General features: G+C 38.5%; 1 protein-coding gene across 1 annotated transcript in view; it reads right to left on the bottom strand.

Moving 5' to 3' along the window:
• The window catches only part of LOC140269146 (contactin-associated protein-like 4), a 100,166-nt gene that overhangs the window by 25,425 nt on the left and 47,970 nt on the right, over nucleotides 1-26,771 (bottom strand). The window contains exons 7-17 of the mRNA XM_072364171.1: nucleotides 22,121-22,296; nucleotides 21,813-21,941; nucleotides 18,915-19,182; nucleotides 18,048-18,197; nucleotides 17,525-17,696; nucleotides 8,981-9,087; nucleotides 7,801-7,920; nucleotides 5,787-5,987; nucleotides 4,906-5,068; nucleotides 3,215-3,342; nucleotides 1,792-1,962 (exon numbers count right to left, since the gene is read on the bottom strand). Coding sequence (XP_072220272.1) covers nucleotides 1,792-1,962; nucleotides 3,215-3,342; nucleotides 4,906-5,068; nucleotides 5,787-5,987; nucleotides 7,801-7,920; nucleotides 8,981-9,087; nucleotides 17,525-17,696; nucleotides 18,048-18,197; nucleotides 18,915-19,182; nucleotides 21,813-21,941; nucleotides 22,121-22,296 — 1,785 coding nt within the window. The remainder of the gene's footprint in view (nucleotides 1-1,791; nucleotides 1,963-3,214; nucleotides 3,343-4,905; nucleotides 5,069-5,786; nucleotides 5,988-7,800; nucleotides 7,921-8,980; nucleotides 9,088-17,524; nucleotides 17,697-18,047; nucleotides 18,198-18,914; nucleotides 19,183-21,812; nucleotides 21,942-22,120; nucleotides 22,297-26,771) is intronic.

The raw sequence follows: 26,771 nt of genomic DNA, 5'->3' as shown, positions 1-26,771 counted from the left end.
TAGAAAATTACTGTACTGATTTGGTTTGTGTTACTTTAATGATGTGAGGTAGTCAATAGAAATTGAGCTAAGCTCATTTTTATGTGCCATTGCATTCAGGTAAACTACGCCACTATAAAACAGACTAAACATAATCACATGACTAGCACCTGAATGAGTGACAAATTAGATCGATCTTACACTGAGGACAGCAACTGATGTTCCTTTGAAAATGGATCAGATGAACCACATTAAGTCAAACTTCATATGTTTTTCATCTGAAACCCTTTAAGGGTCAACCACACAATAAAAGTACCTTAACCAATACAGAACCTTTCGCTGTTACTTGGATGACTGGAGGTGGTAATATTTTGAGTTATTATTGGAAATAAAAATAGAAGACCTCCACTGCTGCCTTCAGCAAAGTTTTCCTCCTGCATCATAATTCAGCACCAGGGCCAGTTCCAGAGCTGCTGCAGCCCTGTTTCAGCACCATGGACAGCTTCTCAGTGCTGAATGTCTGTATTAACTTTCAGGCTGTCTGCTCCGCTCTATTTGTTTTCTCCACCAGCGGGAAAAGATTTAAGAGAGCGCCGATGAAGCAAACCGCCATCCTTCATGTTTTGCCGGTGGAAGGTGGGGATGTATTGCTAAGGGAGCACAGAACAAGATGAAAAAATAACCCAGCATCCTGCGATAACTTAATTTAGAAATTTGTTCTCTGCAACAGCTACAATGTTATAGAGCAATATAAGGCTGATGGAAAACAGAGCAGCAGTATTCAGAGCTGGAAAAAAAAAAACATGCTGACAGTGATTTCCCAGAGGAGGGAGTTATGGGTTTACGTCCCTGTACTGGAATCTGTGCATCTCCCTTGAATCCCACAACTTTATTCCTAAATGCAAAACAAAAACAAACTAAAGAAGTAAAGTGAGGGTAAAATAAAAAAGCTTCAAAATACAACCATAGATCACTGATAACTGACGCCTCCATTCAAGCATCTAAATAAGAAACGCCATTTCCGCCCATACTGTAAATGTGTGCATCATGAAATGCTGAAATACTGCCATAACCATGCAGGCTAAAGGGCACCTTGTTGGGTAATACAGCTATTGTGTAATTTACACAATCTATGGAAGGCTGAAAACCCACATCTAACTCCCAGCTGCAATTCCATGGAAACCCATAAGCCAAATAACACCCTGCTGGTGATTACTGTCATAATATAAATGTCCTGCTGTTGCGCCTGTAAATGTGTGCGTTATACAAGAGAGAAATTAATGGGGGGCCAGGCGTATAAATGCCCAAGAGAGTTAAATGAGTGTCAAGTTAAAAAACGAGGGCACAAAACTACCTGCAGTAATTAGGAATTCCATTTTATGGTTTTAATCATGTTAAGAATTTTGTACAGTGTGGTGCTTAAAATGCTGCGCATCATACATTATTGGTGGAGGTGTATGACTACAATGCAATTAGCTTTGTTGTGTGTGTGTGGGGGGGGGTGACATTCAGAAAGCAACACACAATGCAGTTTAAAGTAAAGTAAAATGTTGGAAACACACAAGATGCATTGGAGAAAAAAACATGTAAAAGAGGTATAACGAGGAAGAGGTTTTCTTCTTCTGTAAGGCTAATTAAAAACACTTTAATCCCAACACAAGTAAATAAAACAAGTTGTAAGACGCAGCATGTAATACAATTTAGATCCATGACAAAAGTAGTAACATGAAAGAAAATATAAATATAGAACAGGTTTAAACTGTGTCACATTTGTTATTTTAGATTTTTTTTCATATTCTAGCTCCTACTCACAGCTCAGTTCAATCCGGATGAAGTCTTTGATGCCCAGGTTTTCCAGGAACACACCAGAAGAGGCTGTGGTTTTAAATAGGAAGGAGATGTCTGCGCTCAGCTCTCCGTGGAACGTGGGAAAGTGAAGGTATGATGTCTCCCTGTCGAAAAATGCTGCGTTCCAGAAATTTTCTGAAAAAACAAAAGGAAAAAGTCAACTTTAAACTGAGAGCTCAACCACATCAAATGAGATAACCCATTAAGCTAATTGGATTTAACAAATGTTCCATAATTTTTGTTGTGCTCTATCTTTGTCAGAAAAATAAAACTAAATTACAAAAACCAAGAGAACTGAGCAAATAACACCCATGTTTGCCCCCTAACATACCGTCTCTCAGTATAATATGGAGTGGGCTGTACTCTTACCTTTGAAGCACTTCCTGGCCGCTCAGTGTGTTATTTATCTCACCTAAAGCAAGGTGACGGAATATTTGCAGCCCACATACCAATGAGCTTTTTAACATATCTGACTCTTTCCTGATTTTTGACTACTGGCTACTAATTATTGATTATTTTTTAGTGTTTTCTTATATCATATACTTGTTTTAGTCTCAGTCCTCTTAGTTTTTGCTTCGTTTGAGTTGCTTTTTAAATAGTTTTATTGCAGTTTTCTTTACCTTAATGTGATAAGAGAAGAGATATATGAACAAACATCAATATAATTCTAATAAATCCCTTGAACAGGGCTTGAATGCTTGTTTCCCACTATTTCTGTTTTTCATGTTAAGCTACCAACGTTTGGACCGATGTTATCTATTACTTCCAAGGTCAAAGTCATCTCTATTTCTACAGAATATTTACAACTCCAGGTGCCAAAAGTGCTGAAAACAACAACATCCACTAAAAAAAAATAAAAATAAAAACTGAATAAAATTAGGAAATTTGTAATTGTAAAACTTCAGTGTGTTTTAAAAGCCAGTGGAAAGAAGTGGGTCTTCAGCAGGGACATCTGAGCAGCTCTGATATGAAGAGGTAGACTGTTCCATAGCTTAGCAGCAGCCACTGAAAACCTCATTCCTGGTTTTGATATTGACCTTTAAGGACAGACTTGTTTGATGACCTCAGGACTCTAACTGGAACATATTAGAGTAGCAGCTCAGACAAGTACGATAAAGCAACGTCATTTAGAGCTTTCAAAACAACCAATTAAAATCTAAACTGGATCCTGAAACTAACAGGAAGTCAGTGAAGGGAAACAAGCTGAGGGGTGATGTGTCACATGATCTCCCTGCAGTCAATGTATTTCCAATGTTCTGATGTATTACTTTGCATGTGTGTATATATCTGATGACTATTGCAGGATGAGGATTTCTTTTTTCTATTTTGATTAAAAAAATAAAAAAAAAAGTGTAACCAAGCAACTGAAAGATTCAAGATAACTCACTGTCTCCATGACAACGGAGTGGTCCCACCCTGTAGGCTGCCTCTGACCCCGACCTCTTAACATCACCAAGCACCAGAGACCTGACCGGTAGGCTCTCTTTATGGGTGAGCAGGCCTGAGTCCTCAGTCCTGGAGGGGAAAAGAAACAAAAAAGTAGAAAGAAAATGATGGAAAAGATTAAGAAATGCATACAATAAATTTAAAAAAGGGCGAAGAAAAAAACATTGCAAAACATATTGATTTTATACATATATTGATTGTTTTTTTTGGGTTTTAAAATAACATCCCTTTGTGACAGGAGGTGAGCGGCTGATGTAAACATTACATCAGATAACATTACATCAGCCATCCTTCAAATCAGAACTCCATCCCTGACACTGTTTTCCTCCAAATAAGACGCAGCCTGCCTGTTTCCACCCACAAGGCTTCATGCCTTCTCGCAGAGGAAAGTTGTGCATAAAAATACAACCAGGACTGAAAGCGGAGAGTGTGCGCAGGACTTTGTGAGTCTGAAATATGCAGTAGCAGCTCCAGTCTGTAAAAATAAAAAGTTGGTGGTGCACAAACAGTTTGGAGTGAAGCATCAAGGTTAACTTACAACACGAACAAAAGGTAAAACTATTTCAATTATTTTTCTCTGTTCAATTCGTCCGATTCGATTCTAAACTGCTGAAGCTACAAGTAAACCAGTGCTGGCCAAGCATGTGTGGTATCCTGTTGTTTGAGGTTTACCTTTAAATCTAAATATTGCTTCTGAGAGTATTTTTTTTGTATTTGTGTTACAGGGCATTTTGTCAAACTGTTGTATCAACAGTCACTTTTAGTTGTTTCTAAGTGTGCTAAAGAGGTTAAAGTTACAGCTTTAAACAAGTTACCCTCATTTATTCTACTAGGAGTGGGGCTCAAACCCATGAGGACATCTCATGCCTCTCAAACGGATCTATTTACTCTTAAGTGTAACATCTTAACTGCTGGGCCACCCGGCTCACGTCAGTGTTTAAGTAGGTGGAACGTGACCCATCATTTCCCAGCAGAGAGTTTTCATCTTATCGTGAACAGTGCTATTCACTTCATCTTTCAGTGGTTTTAATGTTGTGCTTGATTGGTGCATCTGACTAAATTACTATCATCATGTCAGACCTCCTCTGAGGTCCATGATCACGCCGGCGTGATCAGATCGCATGACATCATTACGGCTCAGACTCCTTAAAAAAAAATCTCCTTACTGAGCGATACTGACTCTGACCTGATTTTAAATCTATGTACAGCTTTCTCTTCTATTCTAAGACCTACATGAAACAAATTAAAACTACTTAATTAACCTAAAGTCAAACTGATTTTCCTCATTTCTCATTACTTCTGCTTTGAATTACTGGAAGTTTTCAGGAATAAAAGAAGATCATTCTGTAATTTCTGAAACAAACATTTTATTACCCAGCAGTTTGTGATAATGGTTTACTGTACTTATAATATGTGCAGTGAATGCTTTGATCGCTACATATCAAAGCAGAGCATCCATTCATTTACTTTACCCACTTTATGCTGTTCAGGGTCATGGAAGGGCTGGAGCCTACCCCAGACAAACAACCCCACATGCTAACCTCTACATGTAAAAGATGGAGTAACTGAACACTCAACAGTTCTAAAAACAAAATAATACATGTGTATATTTATATAAGGCAAGGTCAGTACCACTCCATGCGGTCGGCGTCACAGTTGCAGTAGTGCTGCGGGTCCACGCAGTCGCCCTGCAGGCCACAGGCGCACTGCTGGCTGCCCGGATGAGCTCCTCCCCAGTAAGTCTGGACATGACCGGCACTGTGACCTCCAAGCCACCAGCTGAATGGAGAACCCTCTGAAACACAGACACACACACCAACAAACACAATCTTCACTAATCTAATCTACTTCACCATCATGTGGATTCAACAGATATTCATGGAGCCAACTGAGAAGACAACACGATATCTTCCCAAATGAATCATTGCTATGGCAACGACTTCTGTTACCAGACCCCATTAAAGTCATGTTAATGCTTACTTTGAATAAGCAGGATTTGGTTCATTATTATAATTAATGACCAGCAAGACCATGACAAAAAAACATTTAAAAGAAAAACAACATGTTTGGACTTAAGTCTAACAGATGGTGAAGTTTAACCAAACTGCACAATTCATTAGGCAGTCTCAGATGCTAATTAAGTTTGCTGGAATGAGCATAACAATCTTTTTATTTTTATCTGGTGGAGCAGGAAAGATTGTTTTCTCCGGTTTTATTGTACAGAAAGACATGCGTCACTTAATTCTTGGACTGTGTGATTCAGTAGTTACAGCTTGTGCAAACGGCAATGAAATGACAGAACATTTCACAACCCTGAAGATGATCATTCATTTTGCCCTTGTGAGTAAATCTCTTTCTACTGAAGGTAAAGACCGAAGAGATGATTTTGGTTAAAAAGCGAAGGACATCAACACGGTTCAAATTGGTAAACACTTCCTACTTTGTCTGGTTTTTCATGTGAACACCCCAGATAAATGGACCAGGTTGGGAAAAAAAGGAAACAAAAGCTTCACCAGGAGTGTTGAGTAGGCGGGATTTCCTGCAGTGGTAGGACAGCTCCTGTTCACAATGGGCCGACTGGCTGATAGCGGCCAGAAGTTGTGCTTCTTCTGACGAGTAGCCAAAGTGGACTAAGTACTGGTCAACACCAGGAGACGGTCGAAGTCTGGTCAGCTCGGTGTTGTTGTGCTGGATCACCATCCATGTGTTCTGTTCTGTGAGGAGACAGATAAAAATAAAGTCATGTCCTGCGCTCTGATTACGGTGCTGATACTGTTTTCTCCATTTAACTTCAAAGAGTAACTTTCTACTTCTTCTACTGTGTTAATATTATAAAGTTTGGAGAATATTAGAAGATAAAAAATAAAATGTAGTGTTATTTATTTATGAACTAAGTTCTGATTTGATGTATTTACAGATATACACGGTTATATTATAAAAGGGCAAAGACACTTCCACATTAGGGGTTGCAAGGCAGCACAGTAAACAGATATCCTGTAATAATCATCTGGAACTTGCTGTGGTCATGAAGTGCTATTTCTTATAAATACATATCTATAGTTTTCAGGAACAAGTGTGACAGTTTATCTATTTTTGAGGTATTTAATCTGTTTGTCTCTGATACACTTTAAATTAAGCTAAAATCCACGGGGGAAACAAAGGAACTACTCATATGCCATTGTTGATAGATCAATCCAATTTCTTACCGCTGTTATCAGGTTGTTTTTTGTGTAGACGTCTTTCAAATGTGCAGAAACAACTGCAGGTTACACCGCACCTGATGGCTCAGTCTGCATCAGGTTGTACAATTAATGCGAGGCATGTCAGACATCCCACGTGTCACAAACTCTGCCCAACAGTTTATTTTCAGCTTTCACCCTCTTGATTTTTGTGTTTGTGTTTTGTAGCAGGTTGACTGCAGTCGAATTGGCAGGTGTTGCCACAAAAATTTTAACAAACTTGAGAAATGTCGCAAGAAAAGAAAAATGTGAACATTTGCTGTTGCTTTGCCATCCCGATCAACTTTTTCCACTGGAAAAAGTATGGAAGCAAGGCTCGTATCTCAGTGTGATTCAGGACCCCCTGTTTAGGCTTCATGCTCACAGATTTGACCACCTTTTACACTCATCCAAGCAGCTCACATGTAATTTCAGGCAACTCTGTGTTTCCTGTGTTCATGAGTTTTAAAACAAGAAACTGAGCCCTCCATACTCTTTGTTTTTCCTCCTTCACAAACAGTTGGTACTGATGTAACTGCTGACCCGAGGCATTTTCAGGTTCATCAGCTGGGGACTCTTCCTCACATCTCTCAGCACATATTATGTATATGTACAAAATGGACAAATATATGGATTTTTCTATCAGTAAATTTGGGGGATTGTGGGTCCCAGTTTCCAGAATTAGGATTTTTTTATGCCTGAGCACGCAGCAGCTTGCAAGTTATTTCCTCAAATTTTGATTTCAATATTTCTGCAAACCAAATTCATTAAGAATCTCCACATTTCAAAAGAGACATTAAATGAGAGGTCAGTCCAACCTCTCTAATGCTCATGTGCTCTGGTTCAGATTCTGGTGGAACCCAGGATGTTGCAGCTTCTTTAGAGCAGCACAATAATGTCTGGAATATGACACTTTACAGTTATACTAAATACTTTTAAAAATGGCTTTACATTACGGGCAATGATGTGACGAAAGGGAGGATGAGAAAAAGAAGGGGCAAATAGATTAAAAAACAGCCCAAGAATTAGTGCTATTCACTCTGTTACTCTGATCTAATACAGTAAGTTGTGGGCACAGGTTGACACAATGATGTATATTACAATGCAAACAAAATCCAAACAAAGTTCAACATCATAATGATATAGACAGGATAATGCACCAAGGCAGAGACAGCCTTCCTTAAAGGGGTGTTGAAGATAAAGTGGATCAGAGTGTGATGAGAGGAGCATTATCTTTTGCAATTATGTAAATTGTAATCATGGAAATCACTGAGTGATGAGAAGGAGAAATCGAGTGTGTATGCGTCACCTGTCATGTTGCAGAGGACCAGCTGTGGCCCGATCGGTCCGCTGCCGTCAGCGTCGATATAAAAATATCCCGACGTGTTGCCGTTGTGTTTGTAGGCCTCACAGGACTGTTCGTACACAGCTGGGAGGAAAATAATGAGATCAGCGTCAGCAATGCTGGGACACAGGAGCTGTGAAGGGGAGGAAGACCACACACTGCCGAAGATCATGGGTGCTGCTTCATGTGTATGTAACAGCACTGAATCAATGTGTCACGATCACAAGGAAATAATCTGAGGTTTTACTTCAGCAGCAGAGTCCATAAACTAAAGCTTGCTGAAACTGATCGTGACAGTAAACAAAAACACAGGCTCAGTAAATCAAACTTTATCAGACTTTTATCGACCCTTCCTTTTCTTCTCTGCCTCCACACGTCTTCCTACCTCCTGCTCTTCAGCCCATCAACTCGAATCTATATATAAACGTGACACACTTTGCTCACCTGTTTCTCTTTTTTCCTAAACCCAGGAAAAGATCCGTCACTCGTCACACTCCTCAGTGCTGTTAGATGAACAGAAACTCTCCAGTTTTCTGTGTTGAGGACAGCTAGTAAGTGAATTGGCGCAGAACTAGTATCTCCTACGTGAGAGTTCAACCTGTCGCCACAGTCTTATTTATTCATTTGGCATTTTAGCTCCATTAACCTTTTTTAAATCATTCAAGACTGACACAAATGGTGCAAAGGGGGTGACTTGGACAGAAATCACAGAAAGCTGTTGCCAAAGGAAAACTCTCTGTAGAGTTATAACACAGAGCATGTTTGTCTGGTTGGTTTCTGTTGTTCTGGTTAAAACAGGAATACTTTCCAAATAAACACTTAATGTAAGTTTCAGAACAGTTTTTAAATATTATAAAAAATCATATTATAACAGCTGACTATCTTAAATGTACTTTTTGATGAAATATGCGTATTCACATATTTCCGTTAACTTACACTTCTAAAAATGCGGTTTGTTTCCATCATAATAATGCAACAGTAAATCTATAAAGGTGCTATATGTACATTTTGCTGCCACTACTTCTTGAGACTGAACATTTCTGACTGAAGCACAGCTATCTGCGTAGGTCCGAACTTATTCTGTCAGCGTGCAGCAGCGCCGTTGAGTGGCTATAGGCTAATGTTTGAGTGAGATATGACTCACAGCTGTGGCAGGTCGCTCCACTGTAGCCGCTGTCAGAACAGTTGCAGTGGAAGACGGTCCAGGACTGACTGCAGCGGCCGCCGTGTTCACAGCGACTGGGAGAACACCTGAGACAGACAGACAAGAGACACACTCCGTAAAGATTAATATTTTCTTTCAAAACAGCATCCTGATGGTGTGTGGGTGGGCTTTAATGCATTTCTGCTGTCAAGAAATGAAAGATGAAAAAAATAAAAGCTATATATTCTTTTTTTTTTTTATACACTGAGAAAGCAGATTTGAAAAAAAAAAAGAATCAATTTGCCACTTTCAACACTTTGAAGGTTTTTGCTGCCAAAAAACTCTCAAAAAGGACAAAGGGAGTGGATGCCAAAAACATCTTTCATCTATTACTGCCAAAAGACACGCGCTCTGTTTTGTTTGACTCAGACAGCAGCTGAAGAGTCATTTATTTTCAGCTGAGTCACTTATCCAACTACAAGTGAGCAAGATGGGAGAGTTTGTGGATACAAGACCGCCTGTCAGGAGCAAACCTTTGACCTCTTTGGAGTTATTTTACACAGAAGATGATGTGTTCAGTAGTGATGAATGACTGAAAATGTTTTCAAACTCACCGTCCTCTCAGAGAAATGTCTGCTCTTGAAATAATTTCCAAAATTAGCTTTTTCATCAAATGGACGGAAAGCATTTCATATTAATGTTTATTCAGGCCAGTTATTTGTTTCATGGTCAAATGTGTGTAGGAGGGTTAGAATACATGTACACAAATATTTTTGATATTTGGAGAAGGCCTTTTTTCCATTTGTGGGAGGCTTATGAAGTGGAAAAATAATTCTCTGAAAGACTAAACGACCTCGTGCTTCCTCCTTTTTTTAAACTTTTATTGTTATGGAAACTATTTTGTATCTATTCAATACAAAAGAACAAGTTATAAGTTTTTAAATCAAATAAAATGCAATTAATTGACAACAAACAGCTGGAGCTCCATTTCTAAAGACCAGCCTGGTCAAATCAAAGTAGTTAAGAAAAAAAGTTCCTAAAATGTAACCCAGTCGCCATTTTGCGTTTCTGTAAATGACAAATATGTATGATGTCGACGTTCCAAATATCAGCATGACTTTTTCTACTTTTGGAACACAAACGACTGAACATCATTGTTTTAAACAAAAGAATTTGGCCTTATTTGAAGGTGCATCTATCAGATTCACTTCCGGCTTACAGATTCATGTTCTACCTTATGTCGCCATTTTTTCCCTCTTTGTTAAACTTGATGATTCACAGATGCACCAAAGCCCCTTGGTTAAGTTTAGAAAAATAAAATGTCTGGTTATTATTAGGAAAGAAAATACCTTGTTGAGGTCAGTCATGGCTTGGCTCTATATGCCAGCTCAGTCAACAGTAGATGAAGTACACAATGTATGCGTGCATTAACAATTCTACTCTATTCTAGGAACTGCCAAAAATGTATTTTTGGTTTTCCTGAAATATGTCCTGCTGACTGGTACAACAGCACTGCTGCAGATTTTTGTGCTTCAGTTATTTAACTCTTGTCAGATTGACAATAAAGTAGACTGCTGATGCAAATGTTCTAAGCAATAAAATGTTATATACAGTCTGTGGATGATATATGAATAAAAAAACACCTCAGAAATGTGTCAGAATGTGAATGAAGCTGGAAAGTTTGGTATGAGTTACTGAAGAGGAAATTTCAGACTCAGAATATTTCTAAATAAAAAACATTCACATTCAACAAACAGCCATGACGGCTATAACTTGTCAAATTATACTGTAAATATGGGTATGAAACAAGCCTTTGGTCACCTCGACTACGAGCAAAACACAGTTTTCAACTCGGAGAAGACATCTTATTGATGGATGTAGAACCAAAGCCTTTAATCTGTTTTTCACCTGGTTTAAGTGGTAGTTGGTAACAGATAATGAAGAGAAAAATAAACTATTAACAGATAAAAAGTGTGATAAATATTCATCTGCCCTGTGGCTAAACACATTCAAATACTTTTCTTATTTGAGAAAAGGAAACGTATTATCCGGCTATGTTACATTACAGCCAATTCTTCTTTTTTCCACCTTTGGGCAAACTGAGATTAAATAAATATAATATTTTGTAAACAAAATCATTCTTAGTTGATCCTGTCTTTACCTCCCTTTACATCTTTTTGGAAAGAAGCACATTTTCACTTTATCATTGCAGAGTTTATATCAGAGAATGGATACGTTCAACAATAGTCGGACGGTGTTAACCAAAGCCAGTGCAATGATCAGGAGGAAACGGGCGACTGAACACACCCCTCAGTCTCCTCTTTAGATAAAAGTCTTGCCTCAGCAGCCTGTCTGCTTCAGTGTAATTTGTAACCTCCATTTATCTCGATACTGCTTTTTCCTAAAATGAGCCAGTTAAGCATTTACAATGAATTCATGGCAATAACCTTGTTTATAAGCCTACTGCTGACTTATTTTGTATTTGCACTGTTTTTAGACTTCTAGTGGTAACGGATGTGCTTGGTGGGGTATTCATACTACTCAAACTGTCTGTTTGTGTAGTACAGTTGTATCATTTCAGAGGTTTTCTTTGTCAGAGATAGGAAATCCTGAATTTCCTGTTGCCATTGAATGCAGCATCATGAAAATACTGGTGATAGACTGTGATCTCTCCTAGAACAAAGCAATAAATCAGAATAATATGATACTATTTACCAATTATTTCAGTGGTTATGTTTATAAACCACAAATATACTCTTACACAACTTCAAACACCCAATTTGAAGCTGCTATTTTGTCAGTTTTGACGTTAAAGTCCATTCTGCAGCAGAGTGTATGTCTGTGTCTGTGTGAGATGACCATTTGAACTGATTGTTGTTTTTAGCCTACACATCCACAAGCTATTTCTAAAGTCTAAACACACTCTGCCCAAAGGTTGCAGCTCAATTATTTTTTGAAGAAACAAAGAAAATACTGACAGGGGAATGTGTATCTGTAGAAAAATACCCTACCACGCAGATCTGGTAGCTCACTACACATTGATTGGGATCACTTTGGTGTGAGTGTGCATGTTCTTTATGCCTTTTATAAACTAAGAAGAACGGGGAAATGGAGGACATGGCTTCTTTCTTATGAAAAAGTCCAAACCCACTCTGCTTTGAATGAACACATAGCCACAGTTCACATACACAAGTGCACCACACATACATCATAAAAACATAACACTGAGACAACACCATATTTCTCTGGGGAAATACAGCATCTTCGTCAGATAACCACAGGTAGATGACCGGCCTGACTTCAAACAGCCACACTGGAGAAATACACCTATCTGTGAAATTCACTCTTACCCTTTAGACTCCTGTAGAGCCCTTCTGTACACATTACATCAGGCTCTTTCAGCCCACCAGCTAACAATTCATTATGAGCTGAATGGCCAATTTAGCCAAACAAACCACACTGAGCTCAGCATCCAACCCTGCAGAAAAAAAAATCCCATTCATGTCTTCAAAAAACATTTGTAGCCACGATCCTGTGAAGCAGAAGCACCACTAAAAGCCTCTGAAAGTTCACTGAAAGAACAAAGTAAAGGAGGAGGAGGGGGAAGGGTGTAAATATAAGAAGCAATAACGAATGACAATAACAAGAGAAAAGATGCTTCGGGCAAAAACAGACAACAAGGGTGAGACAAGTGGAGGGAAAAAGGTAAAAAAGGACAAAGGGGAAAAGGAAGATGAAAAGGTAGGATGTGGAGATGAAGAGGAAGCTATACGTTTAGGGGGAGATGAGCTCTGTGGAGACAAAAGAAAAGAAGAACAAATATGTTGAGGAGAGGAAAAAAGGGCTAACAGAGGCACCAAATATTGTATAAAACAGTAAATTCTGGACTACATAACTGTCTCTAAAACAAATATTGTTAAAGAAAATTTGGAAAAAACCCATCTCTATAATAATGGCTGTAGGTTGTTGAGTTCAATCAGGCTGGAGGTATATTACTGTAGGACATAGGGTGTTGAGCTGAAGTTGAGCTCCCTGTGGATTCGGACTCAATTTGAGCCGTTAATGGCATGTTTGCTTTGGCTAATAATACTTTTCACTGCTTGCACAACACTAAAACACACAAATGCACTCGACTCACAGCTGCACATATACAGTAATGACCTCCTCTGAAATATGGCCACCATATTGAAGTGGTGTCAGTGAGTCCATTTTCCACCTGACTTTATGGCACAATATATCCCATGAGCCCAAAATTCAATCAGCAGGATTAAAGTGAGGGAGCATATGTTGTGTGCTTTTTTTGTTGTTGTTTCTGTCTCGACTGGAAAACAATTTTTTCAAGGTTTGTTCCAGTGAGAAGTCAGATCTGTGGAACTGTATTCTGTTGAATAACAACGCAGTAGCAGAGCAGGATTCAATTAAAATCACTCAAGCAGTTTCACCTCATCTGGATGTGCCGTTGGTTCCATATTTGTGTGTATGTTCATGTTTACATGCAGTCACTGACTGTGTGGTGTGTGAATCTGTATGTTTCCCTCTGGGCTTTGGCGGCAGGTTTATAATTGCTGTAAATGTCTCATTAATTGTGCTGCTATTTGGCGTGACACTAAAACAGCAAATGATTGGTTCTGCTCCCCTTCTGTGCCTCTCATCTGTAAATCTCCTGAGATTCAAACTGAATCTGAGTTCTAACAGATGACAGTACTGTACTTTTTGCATCATATGGCAATTAATGTATACAGAAAATGTGAATCTAAAATGCAAAGTTATGTACCATAATTACTTGTTCACAAATGCATTATAGCATTTTTTCTTGACTGTGGATCACATGACCATATTCTTCTTCAGGTAGATGGTCATCAGCATGTATAAAATCATGTGCACAGTTGATCTAGCACACACAACAAAAGTATCAATATGATGGAAAGCATCTGCAATGATTTAAAGACAATAAATTATGTACTTGGTAACATAAGTTCTTCATTAAAGGATCTGATTAATGATAAATGTCTTAAATTGTGTTTGGATTCTGTGTATCACATCCAAATAACAGTATAGAGCAGCTGCAGTTGGGTCAATATTTGGTTAATCGGGGTCTGGCTCATCTATGCACAGCTCCAGCTGCAGACATACATGGTACTTATTTGTCACATTGCGTAGAAAACCGCATGCAAAACCCCCCCAAAGCACCAAAAACCATGAAAAAAAAAAAAGACAAGGACTCAACAATCAAGGGAAATGTGCAAACATGGCCAAGTGGTTAATACTTTGTACTTGAGCTTCAGTGGGTAAAAGCCCTTGTGGGTTCAAACCCCACTCCTGATGATTAAACAGGTTTGTTTAGCCTCTTATGAGGAAAGCTTTTGAAATGAAATATTGTTAAAACTAGGGACGCATAACAAGGAACGGGAGCAGTGACCTTTCTGCGAGCCATAGCAATGAGGGCAATTAAGCACATGCACTGCAAAAACAAGGCCAGTGAGGATGCAGAAGAGCTTATCCTGACAAAGATTCAGATAAAAGAAAGAAAATGTTGTTTTCAGGCTTTTTGGTTCTTTTTCTTTCACAGAATGTGAAACACAACCTAACTCAGCTCAGAGTGACTAGGCTGTACTGTTCAGAATACAAACGGGAACATGAACTCTTCCAGTGCCAGCACTTCCATCCCTTGTGTACAGATTCTACATATTTATATTCAGCTACCTGTCTAAAGGGATTAAGCATTGTGGATAGTGAATGTCATAACAGGGCTGCATCAGACTACACGGATGGCATTATTCATGGTTATGTATCAACATTGCTTTGGTCTCATATTGAACATGACTGGTGCAGATATCTGCTAGAATACAATTGTCACAGCGCTGGCCTCAACTGGAGATTAATCATTTATTCATAATAACTAGTAATGCCAGAGAGCGTCTTGGCTTTTGTGTGCATGCTTGACGGTGGTCTGTCTTCAAAAATGCCGCCCAGCTTCTTTCCACAAATCAATTACTCTGCCAGCGAAGAAAATAAAGGGAAAAATTACCTTTCAAGGCAACAGAAATGCTGCTTGCTGCTTCTCACAAAAGAAAAACGAAAAAGTTATGCGGCAAAATAAGCCGTTACAAAAACGTTTTTACCACTCAGGGACCAGCAAAACACACCTTTTATGACACAACAAAGCTGCCATCGCTGTCAAATTACCCGTTTCTTTTTTCCCAGTCCTCAACACCCCTTGTTTCCCCATCACTTTAAAAGAAATGACTGAGAACATGAGGGTGACTGAAAAAAAACATAATTCCATCCAGATTTCTATAACAAGTGTCAGCATTTCAGTGTCTGAAAATATCTGCTTGCAAACAAGTTGTTTAAGCACTAACCTCAACCAAAAAGGGAATTAAGTAAAATAGAAAAGGGATTTAATAGTATGTGTTTTTCCACACTTTTCAGTAAATTTGACTGTATTGTAGCTGTTGGTATTCTGGGATTAGACTGGCTGAACCGTCAGCTGCAGCTGATCATTGGTAGGCTGCCTTTCTCAGCCACTGTTCATGCACTGAGGTGTAGGGACCTACAAATGTATGATGCAAAAATTACACTGTGTAAGAAGAACTGCTTTGAATTAACTGCATAAAAATGAGGTGAAAATGTCACCAGGATGCCCGAGTGGTTAAGGTGTTGGGCTTAAGATCCAATGGGGGAAAGCCCTCATCGGTTCAAGCTTCACTCCTGGTAAACTTGTGGGGAAGTTTAGGCCTGTATTCCTTTCTTTTACAGGAAATAAGATGCCAGTAGTGGGTAACTCGCTCTTTAACTAGGTTGTTGGGAGCTATTTTGATCGCTACCTGAACACTCCTTGACACTCAGAAGAAAATGTTCAAGAAGAATGAAAAACAGAACATAAAGAATCGCTTTTTGTTGGCCTGTTTATCTTTTCATGTCCTGTTTTTGAGTAGGAGAGATATTTGCACAAGTGAGTGCAAGGTGTTGCACTCAAGATGCAATAAACTCAAGTGCTTGTGGGTTCATGTAAGGTGGCTTTTGATTATGGGTAAATAATAGCGCATGACATTTTATCAGTGCCAAGTCTCAGCAGGAAACTGCACAGAAAAAAAATCAACAACACGAAGCAGATCCTGATGAAAACTTTGCAATGATCTTTGAAATACAGGTTTATGGTATTTCACACACATAAATTCTGTGTTTCTGCTTGATGGTGCAGCTTTATGCAATAAAATATATAATTTCGCCTGCAGAGACAATAAGAGAAATTATCTTAAGACAATGCCACGTCCAACTGTACAAAAAAGCAGTTGAACAAAAGAGAAATCTTTCCACTTAGGGAAGAACAAAACACTCATCTGTTTGACACAACAAAGCTGCCATTCCTACAGTTGAAACGGCTCTTTTTCTCGCTTCTGTTCAACACCTTTTTCCATCAGTTCTAAGCCTTCATTTAAAAATCAGGGAAATGAGTGAAATTATAATGCTGGGGGTACAAATCCTGCAGTTGTTCTTTCACTGAGAGCTGGTACTTGGGACTAAAAGGAGGAGGATTATCTTAGCCAAGGAAACGTGTTTAGGATAGTTTAGATTTTTTTTTTTTATATATTATTTGCCACAATTGCTGTGAACCTCAGACTTGATGTGTTATGTATTAGTTTCTCCACTAATACACACTGCCTTGACTTTATCTGATGAAAATCATACTTAAGTGTCACTATGATGGCTGAAAGGTAAGATGTTGGGCTTCAGACCCAATGGGTAACAGTCCTTGTGGGTTCAAACCCTGTTTCTGGTACATCTATTTAAGTTATTTGAAATTAAAACAATGTTATCACCACAATATCTAAGAACAAAAGAGCAGCTCCTTTTCAAAATAGAGGATGCTATCAGCCTATTAACAACAGTGCTTACACGGTTTCCCAGAGTGATATCTGAGCACATTTCAGACATAGATGGTGGAATCTGTGTGAACTTTCATCCCATTTTCAAATTCATGCATCCATGATTCCTCTCCTTACATCTTACTTATTCCTTCCCACCTATGATGCGAGTGGAAGAGGTGGGAAAGATACATAAAGAGATGATTTCCCCTAAAATGTGTTTACAAAAGTGGAACCTCCTTCATTTCTTTTTTCCTTTCTTCTTCCTTCCTTTTTAAGGAGCCGTCGCGGCTTCAAACCTCACACTTGATGATCTGATCTTAAATTCTTTCTAGAAAATGGATGAGTTGAACAGCACCTGAATTTACGTTTTAGCTGATTTTCTTCATATTATTTTTGTGTCTGTAGGTAGTTCCCAGGAAATAGTGACACAGTACCGGTGACTGGTCTGATCAGGAAATGGTATCAGAAAATTGAGCCTCACAAAGCAGGTCCGCGTGGAAAGTTTCTGTCTCCATGTAGGACAGTTTCCACTTATTACGACAAACTAAAATCTACAATTTCATTGTTTAACTATAGAAGTAACAAAGCTCTATCGGCTGTCTGCATCATAGACGACAGAACATCAAAAGCAATATGTATTAGCACAAGTATTCATTTGTCTTTTGAAACTGACCTGTCTATGATTCCACACATATCAATCTGCAGGTTGCTGTAGTTTCCCAGCTGCTTTTGTTGCACCATGATCAGGTCCACGTTTCGGTTGTCCAGAGTTAGTAAACGCATGCAACCCTGGAAGACATTAAATGGGTTTCGACATTCCTGGCTGTCATCTTGCAAAGGACAACCTGTAGAGAAGAAGAAGTTAGAATAAAGTTCACTTGACAGCTATTTGACTGCTCTTTAGGGACTGAGTATAAGCTGAAATATCAAATATAATAGATTTTATAAAGAGATATTTCTGCAATCCTGACTTTGTCTCCATGACTAACTTTAAATGCTCAGTGGTAGTCCAATGACTGACAGAACAACATAAACATGTCTTGTATTTTTTGTACTGTCTCAGTACAAAAAACATTTCCCAAAACTACTTTTAGATTCTACAGAGCTCAGCAATGTCCACAAAGCTTAGTCTGTAGTCTGTAGGTTTACAAGTTTGAATGCCTTGGAAGTATTCAAGAGACTGTTCCATATCTTACCTCCAAAAAAGAGGTCACTCTGTGTAGTGACAGTAAATGATGGACTGGCCTGAGCACTGCCTCCTTCCCCTTGATCCACAGAAATGCTTAGACGACCTCGTCTTGAGTTCAGTTCCACCGAATGCCACTGACCATCATTTAGAGCAGATCCTGGCAAGCAAATAGGCAACAAAAACTGAAGCCGAGCATGAAAACTCAACTAGTAATGATCAAATCACATATCCTCTCACCACAGCCAGCCATACATGCACTATATTGCTATTTGGAAACAGCTTCTAATTATGTCTTTCATTCATTTAGAGGAATACAATAAGGGTACAAATTGATTGCAAAAACAACAGTAGCAAGCAGGTTTCCTACCTCATACATCCTCTGTGTGATTGACTTGTACCAAATACATGCAGGCCTGCATCAACCTTATGTATTTGTATATTGTTCATGGGTCAGATCAATATCTCATTACCGCCTCCATTTTTTTCTCAATGGCAATGCTTTGCTTAAAAAAAACACATTTGTCATCTTACAGTGCCATCTGCTGCTTAGACTGATGTGTGACCAAAGGTTCAGCCCGAAGGCTATCACGAAACCACTGTTTACCCAGAGGAAATTATTACCCTCAAAACTGAACTGTGCACTTCTGTGTCAGAATTTGCCAGAAAGCTGTGAGACCCATCCGGGCTTTTACCCTACGACAGCTGGGATAGGATTGTGCCCCCCCCCCCCCCCCCCCCCCCCCCAATGACCCTGAATTGGATTAAGCTGGGATAGAAAATGTAGGAATGGATAGGAACATCCATGCTGGTGTAAACACTAATTTGTTAGTTCTGGAGGTGTTTGGCCTCTTACTAAAAGGCTAAAAGGACTGACCTATACTGAGTTCCAGCAGCGCCTTCCCACTTTTATGGATCTGCAGGCGGAGTCTGGCCTCGCTCAGGTACAACCAGAGCAGGCCTCCTTCTCGAGGGAGATCAAAGGTGAGCAGAAGACCGGCCTTGTTCCAAGTCCTGAATTGAAAGCCTACAGTAAATCCCCCTGAGGGGGATGCCGTCGTCCATGGCAGCTGGAGGAAACTCTGGGGCCCGAGGAACGTCACGGCAACGGAAACGGGTTCAGTACAAGAAAAGGTGACATTTCCCTAAGAGAGAAACATGCCAAGTGACCAGAAAGAAGAGGTGGGACATAAAAAATGATTACTAGAGAGATAAAACAACAGAAAACATGAATATTTATCAGCTGCAGAGGGCGTGTCGATGCAACCTCATGTCACAGTGATCTCATCAGCAAGTCTCCTTAAGGAGGACATCAGTATTACCATAATGATAACAGCAAAGCTTAGGATAAGATTAGAGAAGCAAACTGAAAATATCAAAGTCACCTTGCTTGGAGTTAAAGAAGATAAAGGACAATGAAAGAAACCCTACAGCAGTATCTTCGCATCTGTGTTACAGTTGTGTTAAGTTGTGGGGATGACACTGGGGCTATTGCTAAGGCTGCAGCAGTAATATATCACAGCCCCTACACTGCTGAGAATTCCAGCCTTCTAGCTTTACAATGCTCTAAAAACACAGATGACATCTAAAAGCCCTTTGTGGTGCACTTAAAGAGATGAGCAATAATTCATGTTGGAGTGGGCTGTGTTGAAGCACAACAGAGTTAAAAAGTTACCTTAAAAAAACCCAAGTACTGACCGCCCACACTCCTAATTTCTTTGAGTCGATGGCTCCTCACAGAGCCATAAGAGAACCATGTAGTCTCTGTCATAAATGCAACCCTAACTTTGTGGCTACTATTTTCTGAGCCGCAGCACCACTCTAAACCAGTCTACACAATAAATTCCTGAACAACTTCATCCAAAGTTTGTTTGCTTTCGCTTTTTGTACCTTTGGCGTAACGACAGAGCATTTATGACTCCCTGCTGAAGAACTTCACAGCTTCTCCATAATAAGTTTGCTCCTCCTATTATGACTGTAGAAATATCTGAAGATCCTAATAGCCAAGACAAGGGGGAATTAGTGAGAGTCTAACTACACTATCTTCAATCGGCATGGTTTTATAAACACGTCCAACAGCTCATTAAAAAAGCAGCAGCCACATCAACCAGCAGCTCTAATGTTTAAGGGGTAAAGCCAATATCTCACCACAAAAAACTCAATCCCAATGGAAACATATGAAATACAAAAAATGGACACCATAGTGGCCAATAAAGACTTAAAAAACCTTCAGAAGGCATCTATAACATTAAAATACATATATTCTACTTCATTTTATGTATGCACTATGTTGAAAAATTGGTCAGTATCTAAAAAGTTTTTGAAAAGCACCAATTAGAATATTCTGTTTGCTTTTGAATCCCATGGTGGGCCACAATCTGAGGCACATTTTACTCCTGAGTGACTGACTCTATGCGCTCTAAAGCAAAATAACCTAAACCTTAAGAAACACCAAGTTGCTGCATGTCTACATGATAGGGACTACAGTAGGGATGCACCGATACCACATTTTTTTTAAACCGAGTAAAAGTACAAGTACTTACCTTTTGCCGATACCGAGTACCGATATGAGTACTAATCAAAGCCATTACAGTTCTTACAATTAAACGCATTTTATTTTCTTTAGGCATATTCAATCCAAATACAACTGCACTTTATGCATTTCAGTAATATAAAACTTGTTGTTTTAACTTGTTATTGTTTTAAAATTTTAACTTTCACAAACACATTGCAGGAAAATTAAGCTCCTGTCACAGTGGTATCGGTTCTGTAGTATCGGAACACTTTAATGAATACTGAGGACGAGTACACACATGGTATTGGTACCGATGCGTCCCTAGTCCACAGGCAGGTACCACAATATATTTAATGCCTCATCATAACCTCCTGTACCATGTGTATAGGCCCAAATCTTGTCATCCTCTAATGTCGGACCAGGAACCTTCCCATGAGATAGATTTGTTATCAGTTCCTGTTTGATTTGATGTAAGTATACTTGAGTAGCTTTAGGTATTCATAGCTTAATTTCTCTGGTTGAACAAGGGGGATTTTGCTAGTTTATTTGTTTTGTTTTTTTCAGGGTGACAACTATAGGTGTTTCACATCTGAAACCATAGGGAATGACAGTAGCTTGCATAAACAATATGGTATAATCTGTTAACATCTTAATTGGTAACAGTAATCAAATTTAATTAGTAGAAAACTTTATATTGCAATTTTAGTTTAAATTTAATTTTCTTTACTTTTATTAAACAAAGACGACTTTGAAAACAGTGACGTGTGCTTTTTTTGTGCACCTAATTTCAGTATTGAATTAATACTGATTAATACGATGAATTCCAAGTTGCATGCACTTACTCCTTTTTAATGTTTTTTTGAGTGTTGAGACAAACTCTAAGCTCAAGGAAAAAGTTAAACTACAGAACAAGTTAATCTCATCTGCACTGAAAAATATGGCTTTTTTCCTCCGTTTTTCAATATAAACTCTTTTAAATTTATTGCTAGCTTCTGCAAGTAAATAGGATCAATAGTTACCATAAACTAACGTCAGCATATCAACATATTGGTTAATATGCAGATACTGTTAGCTTAAATTTTACAGACAGTTTGCAGATACTGTAGCATAGCATTTATTTCGGTCAATAATATAAGAAAAATAAGTTGTCATTTGTATGGTAGCTGCTATTTAACCTAAACCTACCTCTGTAACGCTTTGGATACAGCCAACAAGTGCAGGTGATCATTTAGACAACAAAAAACAAAACAAAAAACTTACCAATACAGCAACAGTGTGGTCATTGCGTTTAGCTAGTTCTATCAGGTTGAGACCGTTGTACAGCAGGTTTTCCAGGCAGCCATGGAAGTTCCCTTTGGAGCTGAGACCCTGAACTGAGCCTACTCTCAGCTGTATGGACATAATAAAGCACAAATACCTGTTTACATGAAAAACACAACAGATGCACTTTTTCATGGATCTATTGCAGCTGTGGGCATTTATTTTGGTTCCAAAACATTAGTGTATGCTCTGTCAATCTGCGACGCTTTTGTGCACTTATGTATATTTTCATGTTTGATTTATCAAACCTGTTCTATATCCAAGTTGCTGAACTGTGCAGGGATTTGAACCCTCTCAGTGTGTTTGTCCACAGTCAGATTTAGGTGAAAGCTGCGCCGCTCCACTGCCACATAGTGCCAATGCTGATCATCTAACAAGCTGCCAAGGGACGCGAGGCGTTGGGGTTCAGTGGATGAAGTCCCACCTGGAAAAAATAGGAAGAAAACAAGACGGTATTTTGCAAAACAAAAGTGAGTTGTTGTCTAACCTTGAGCCTAACAAAACTTCATCTGCTGATTTAAATATTTCAATTTTCTCTGCCTCCTGCTGGGAGGATCAGTTTGAGGTCACTCTCACTGATCTGACCGGGGACTAACGCATACATTGTCAGACTTGTGTTGGAAATCTGAAGCCGAATGTTATAATTCTTAACATGGAAAACTGCTGCGTAAACACTGGGATGGATCATTAATGATAAATGAGCACCAACATGCCCAAAGTAGTGGATAGATTTCTGCATTCCCCAAAGAACTGAGACAGACCCTTTCTGCTGAGAGAAGGAAGAATAGAAAGAGCTGAACACAATAAGCCATTAAAAATGTATTACAATTTCATAAGGGAACAACAATTTCAACTTCAGACAGAAAAACAGAAAGTTTGGAAGAAGACAGACATCATGTCTGTGGTATTTTGAGACTGAGTTATGCGAGTTAGTGTGCTCAGTTACAGTTAATGTAAATGTAATTTATTTATACAGCCCTAAACAACAATCCATTTCGGTGTACCAAAGTGCTTTACAGCAGATTATAAACAAAGAAAAGAATAACTTAAAAAAAAAAAACAATTAAAAACAATAAAAGAACAGTAAAAGCAATAAAATACAACTAAAATTGAATAAGACAAGATAAAAGCATCATCATACTACTGGCCATTCTAAATAAGTGGGTTTTTAGCCTAGATTTAAATGTAATCTAAGATGATATAAGAGGAAAGGTAGCGCGACATGAAAACAAGTGAGATTTCTTTATTGGCACTGATGAATGCAACAATTATGTTGTCAGAGGCAGTGAGAACAGGAAGAGGACTTTTTGATAAAGTCTTTCGCTGGAGAGATGATTTAATTATGATGTGAATGGTTGAAAAAAGAAAGCAGGAATCAATACGAGAGATTGGAGGGAAGACAAAAGGAAGTGATATTAATAAATAAAGCCCTCTGTCTTTGCAATTTATTGCTCCATTTCTCTCAGGGGAGCCTATCCCAGCTGCCATCAAGTGAAAGGCAAGGAACAACCTGAACAGGTTGCCAGGCCATCACAGGGTCACACAACCATACACACTCACTCATATGGTCCCAAGACTCCAAAAATGTTTAAATTTTTTTATAAAAAATTATTCATATTTCTCTTAAGCGCCAACAAATCTATGTGAATGACTGGTAATGGTTTGGATTTTTTTTTTTTTACCAAAAAAAATGTCTGCACAGGACAAAAACCCAAGTTTATTCACAGTCCAATGAGTCTATGAGCTAGATTATTATTTTAATCAATAGGTTACCTGCTGGTGGAATCCTGACTTTGCAGAGAAAATATTGACAAGGAGCATGTCAGTGGATGTGAGATTTTCAAAATATATGTGATGTTAACACAAAGGAAAGTTCATTGGGTATGAAAAAAAATCTGACTTTCGGCTTTTGAACATCAGAGTGCACAGTAAGTCTCAACATGGTGGAGTATCTGGAGCAATAGAGCAGCCCACAAAATCGGTTGGTGGTGGTGAATGTATGTGAGATAAGGCCGATGCTGAACCAGAGTGAGCATCCTCAGCAAAATCTTAAAAGAAGTAAGATTAAAATACTGGAGTATTGGAGTTCTGGAGGCCAAACTGGATGTTTTCACATCATCTTTGCAGCTTCTGCTGAACATTGACTGTGAAGGTGATTCATATCCTGCAATAACTATGTAATAAATGTGATTACATAGGAGCACAATGTGTTCCTTATCAGAAGCTGCTGTCATTTAAATCAATATTATGGGTACCACACCGATAAGCCATGAGGACTTTATTGAATAGGAAACAACGGCTAATTGAAATTAAATTTTGAAATTAAATTGAAAAAAAATACTCATCCCAAAGGGAAATTGCGAAAATGACTGAAACAAAGATTCTTACTGAAAAGGAGATTGTAATCAAAAGACAAAACAGTGGCACAGATCATAACTCAAAAGGTGTAGCGAGGCATGAAAAATAAGGGAAACTGTGCACCAGTTACATGTCCTATCTCACCGACTCATTCTGACCATCATCAACTTATACAACATGGCACACAACGGGTCCAAACTGCAACTACACATCTCAGTAATTGTCTTGCTTCTCAGCATTTTGATGCCGTTATGTGACGACCACTCTGTGTTGCCTCACAAAGCAAACAGCATGTTTTCTGGAGCTGTCAAGGATGGATGTGTTTGTGCAAAGCAGAGCGCACCGCGTGTGAGCTTTGTCGAGGAAAGTTTTTTCCTTCCTATTACCTCTGCTGAAAAATGAAGCATTGAGACCTCTCTTGCCGGCAATTAGTTTTAATTTCTCTGCAGAAGAAAAGGTCAGTCAACACCTCAGCGGTTACGGTGAAGAAAGACCTAGAACAAAGGGAGATTCAAACATTTATACCAGTGGAAACGCCCCTCAGGAGGCGAGGAAAGGGGCTTTTTGTTTGACCGTTTCAGACCGGGGGGGTTGGTTCTCTGCGATAATTAAGATACAAATGGTTAAAAACAATTGATGTGCAGATGGGAGACAGTAAGACGTTACAGCCTACTGTCAATGCTCAAACGGGTGAAGAAAATGACTCAATATGTAACCTTAAAATACCAGGCAAAAAAGCACGAGATTTAAAAAAAAAGAAAGGCAGAGATAGAATTTATGATTGAGTTAAATATAAAAACACCAAAATAAAAAGTATTGTTTCAGGAGATAGACCAAATGATGTGAGATGGAGAGGACGGTTAAGAAGAGGAAAAAAGGCAAATTACCTCCTATGATGTGGGAGAAAACATGGAAACTTGAAAATTGAGGGAGGAGCAGAGGCAGAGAGGAAAAAAGCACTTTCAGAGCTGTTTTTAGTCTCTTCTGTCCTTTCAGTAGACAACTTTGATTTTGTCTTGCTGAGCTCCCTTCTCTATTTCTAATCACCAAGGCTTTTTGGAAGGCTTTACTTAACACTGTCAACAGTAACGGCGTACTATGGAAATATTCCTTAAAAGAATAGCATATTAAAGTAATCTCTCTGAGTTGTATCTAAATAGGAGTATGGTGGTGTTCCTCTCTGCAGAGCTATCCCCCTCTGCTTGTATTTCCCTTGATTTTAATCATTTTTTGTGTTTGGGACATTTTCAGGCTGCAACCTTTTGGCCAAGGCCATGTAGACGCAGGCAAGTATGAGGACTACTAAGAGAGACTCTTTTTTTGTGACTAACCACACCCCATCTCTTACTTTCTAAAAAAAGAAAGAATACTTCCTGACTTTCAATCTCCAGTTTGAGAAAACCATGCCGTAAGATTTCTTACACAGTAAACACAAAGGCTTTTTTGCTTTTCTCATTCTCAAGGCTGAAATTGATTTGATTTTAAGTTCCAACTTCGGAAGAACACCGAATGCAGCATTATTAGCACGTAAGGGTCAATTTTGCAAATGTTGCACTGCATTAAATTACATAAAACAACATTTAGCAGACATAAAGTGGTTTACAAGCGAGGAACTTCGTGGCTACTGTTTGCTTTAACAAAACAATAACCACTTAACATGCCTTTTAATGTAGAAGCAGTCAGCTGCTTGCAAAGAAATTAGATGGTTTGTTTTTGTCTCAGAATTATTGTCTGACTGACTTCGTTAAAACCGACCTAAATGGTGAAGTTAAAGCAAAACGCCAAGTTGAGAATTTATAGCCTCTAGAATTTCATGTATGGAGTACATTTTATGTATAGACATAAAATATTCAAATAGCTCACGAGAGTTAAAGGAGAATATTAAATATAAACATGGATAAATTTAACAATTACATAGGATTTTAAAAAATTAGGGCTGTCATAGTTAACGTGTTAATCGCAATGCGATTAATCAAAGAAATTAATTTTTTGTTAATTTCTTTGATTGTGATTAATCGCGATTAATCACGGCCTTAGCAATTGGCTTAATAAATAGGAGAAAAGTCACTAAGAGTTCAGAGTTCTGAATCTATTGTCTAATAACGGCAGTTTTTCATTCATTTAACTGTCATTAGGCCCTGTTCTGTTTGTCGTTTGCTGTCGCCTACCTCTTCAGTTTTAAGACCACATTGTTGTGGCATTTTATGTGCTGTTTTTGAAATGGACACGTCAAGTGGGCATACAATGCACCTTTTTATTTGAAAGAAGAAATGAAAGATGAGACATTTTTTCGTTGTTTATTTGATTAATTGTATTATTGTAAGATTAATTGTAAGTTAAATATGGAAAAAATTTGATTAATCGCGATTTAAAAAAGTAACGTTTGACAGCCCTAAAAATATATAAACATTGTACAAAATAACAAATAAGATTTTGAAGCAATGAAAAATTTGATTTACCACCAGAATCTGCAGCTTTGCTCAACTTGTTGGATTTTTTTCTTTTAGCTTCTTTACTCTCAGTACCCTCATAATCCCACAA

Source organism: Leuresthes tenuis, unplaced genomic scaffold (assembly GCF_036924035.1).
Source record: "Leuresthes tenuis unplaced genomic scaffold, fLeuTen1.0.hap1 SCAF_14, whole genome shotgun sequence".
Classification (NCBI taxonomy): domain Eukaryota; kingdom Metazoa; phylum Chordata; class Actinopteri; order Atheriniformes; family Atherinopsidae; genus Leuresthes; species Leuresthes tenuis.
The sequence above is the reverse complement of the archived record's forward strand: the minus strand, read 5'-3'. Positions and strand labels throughout refer to the sequence as shown.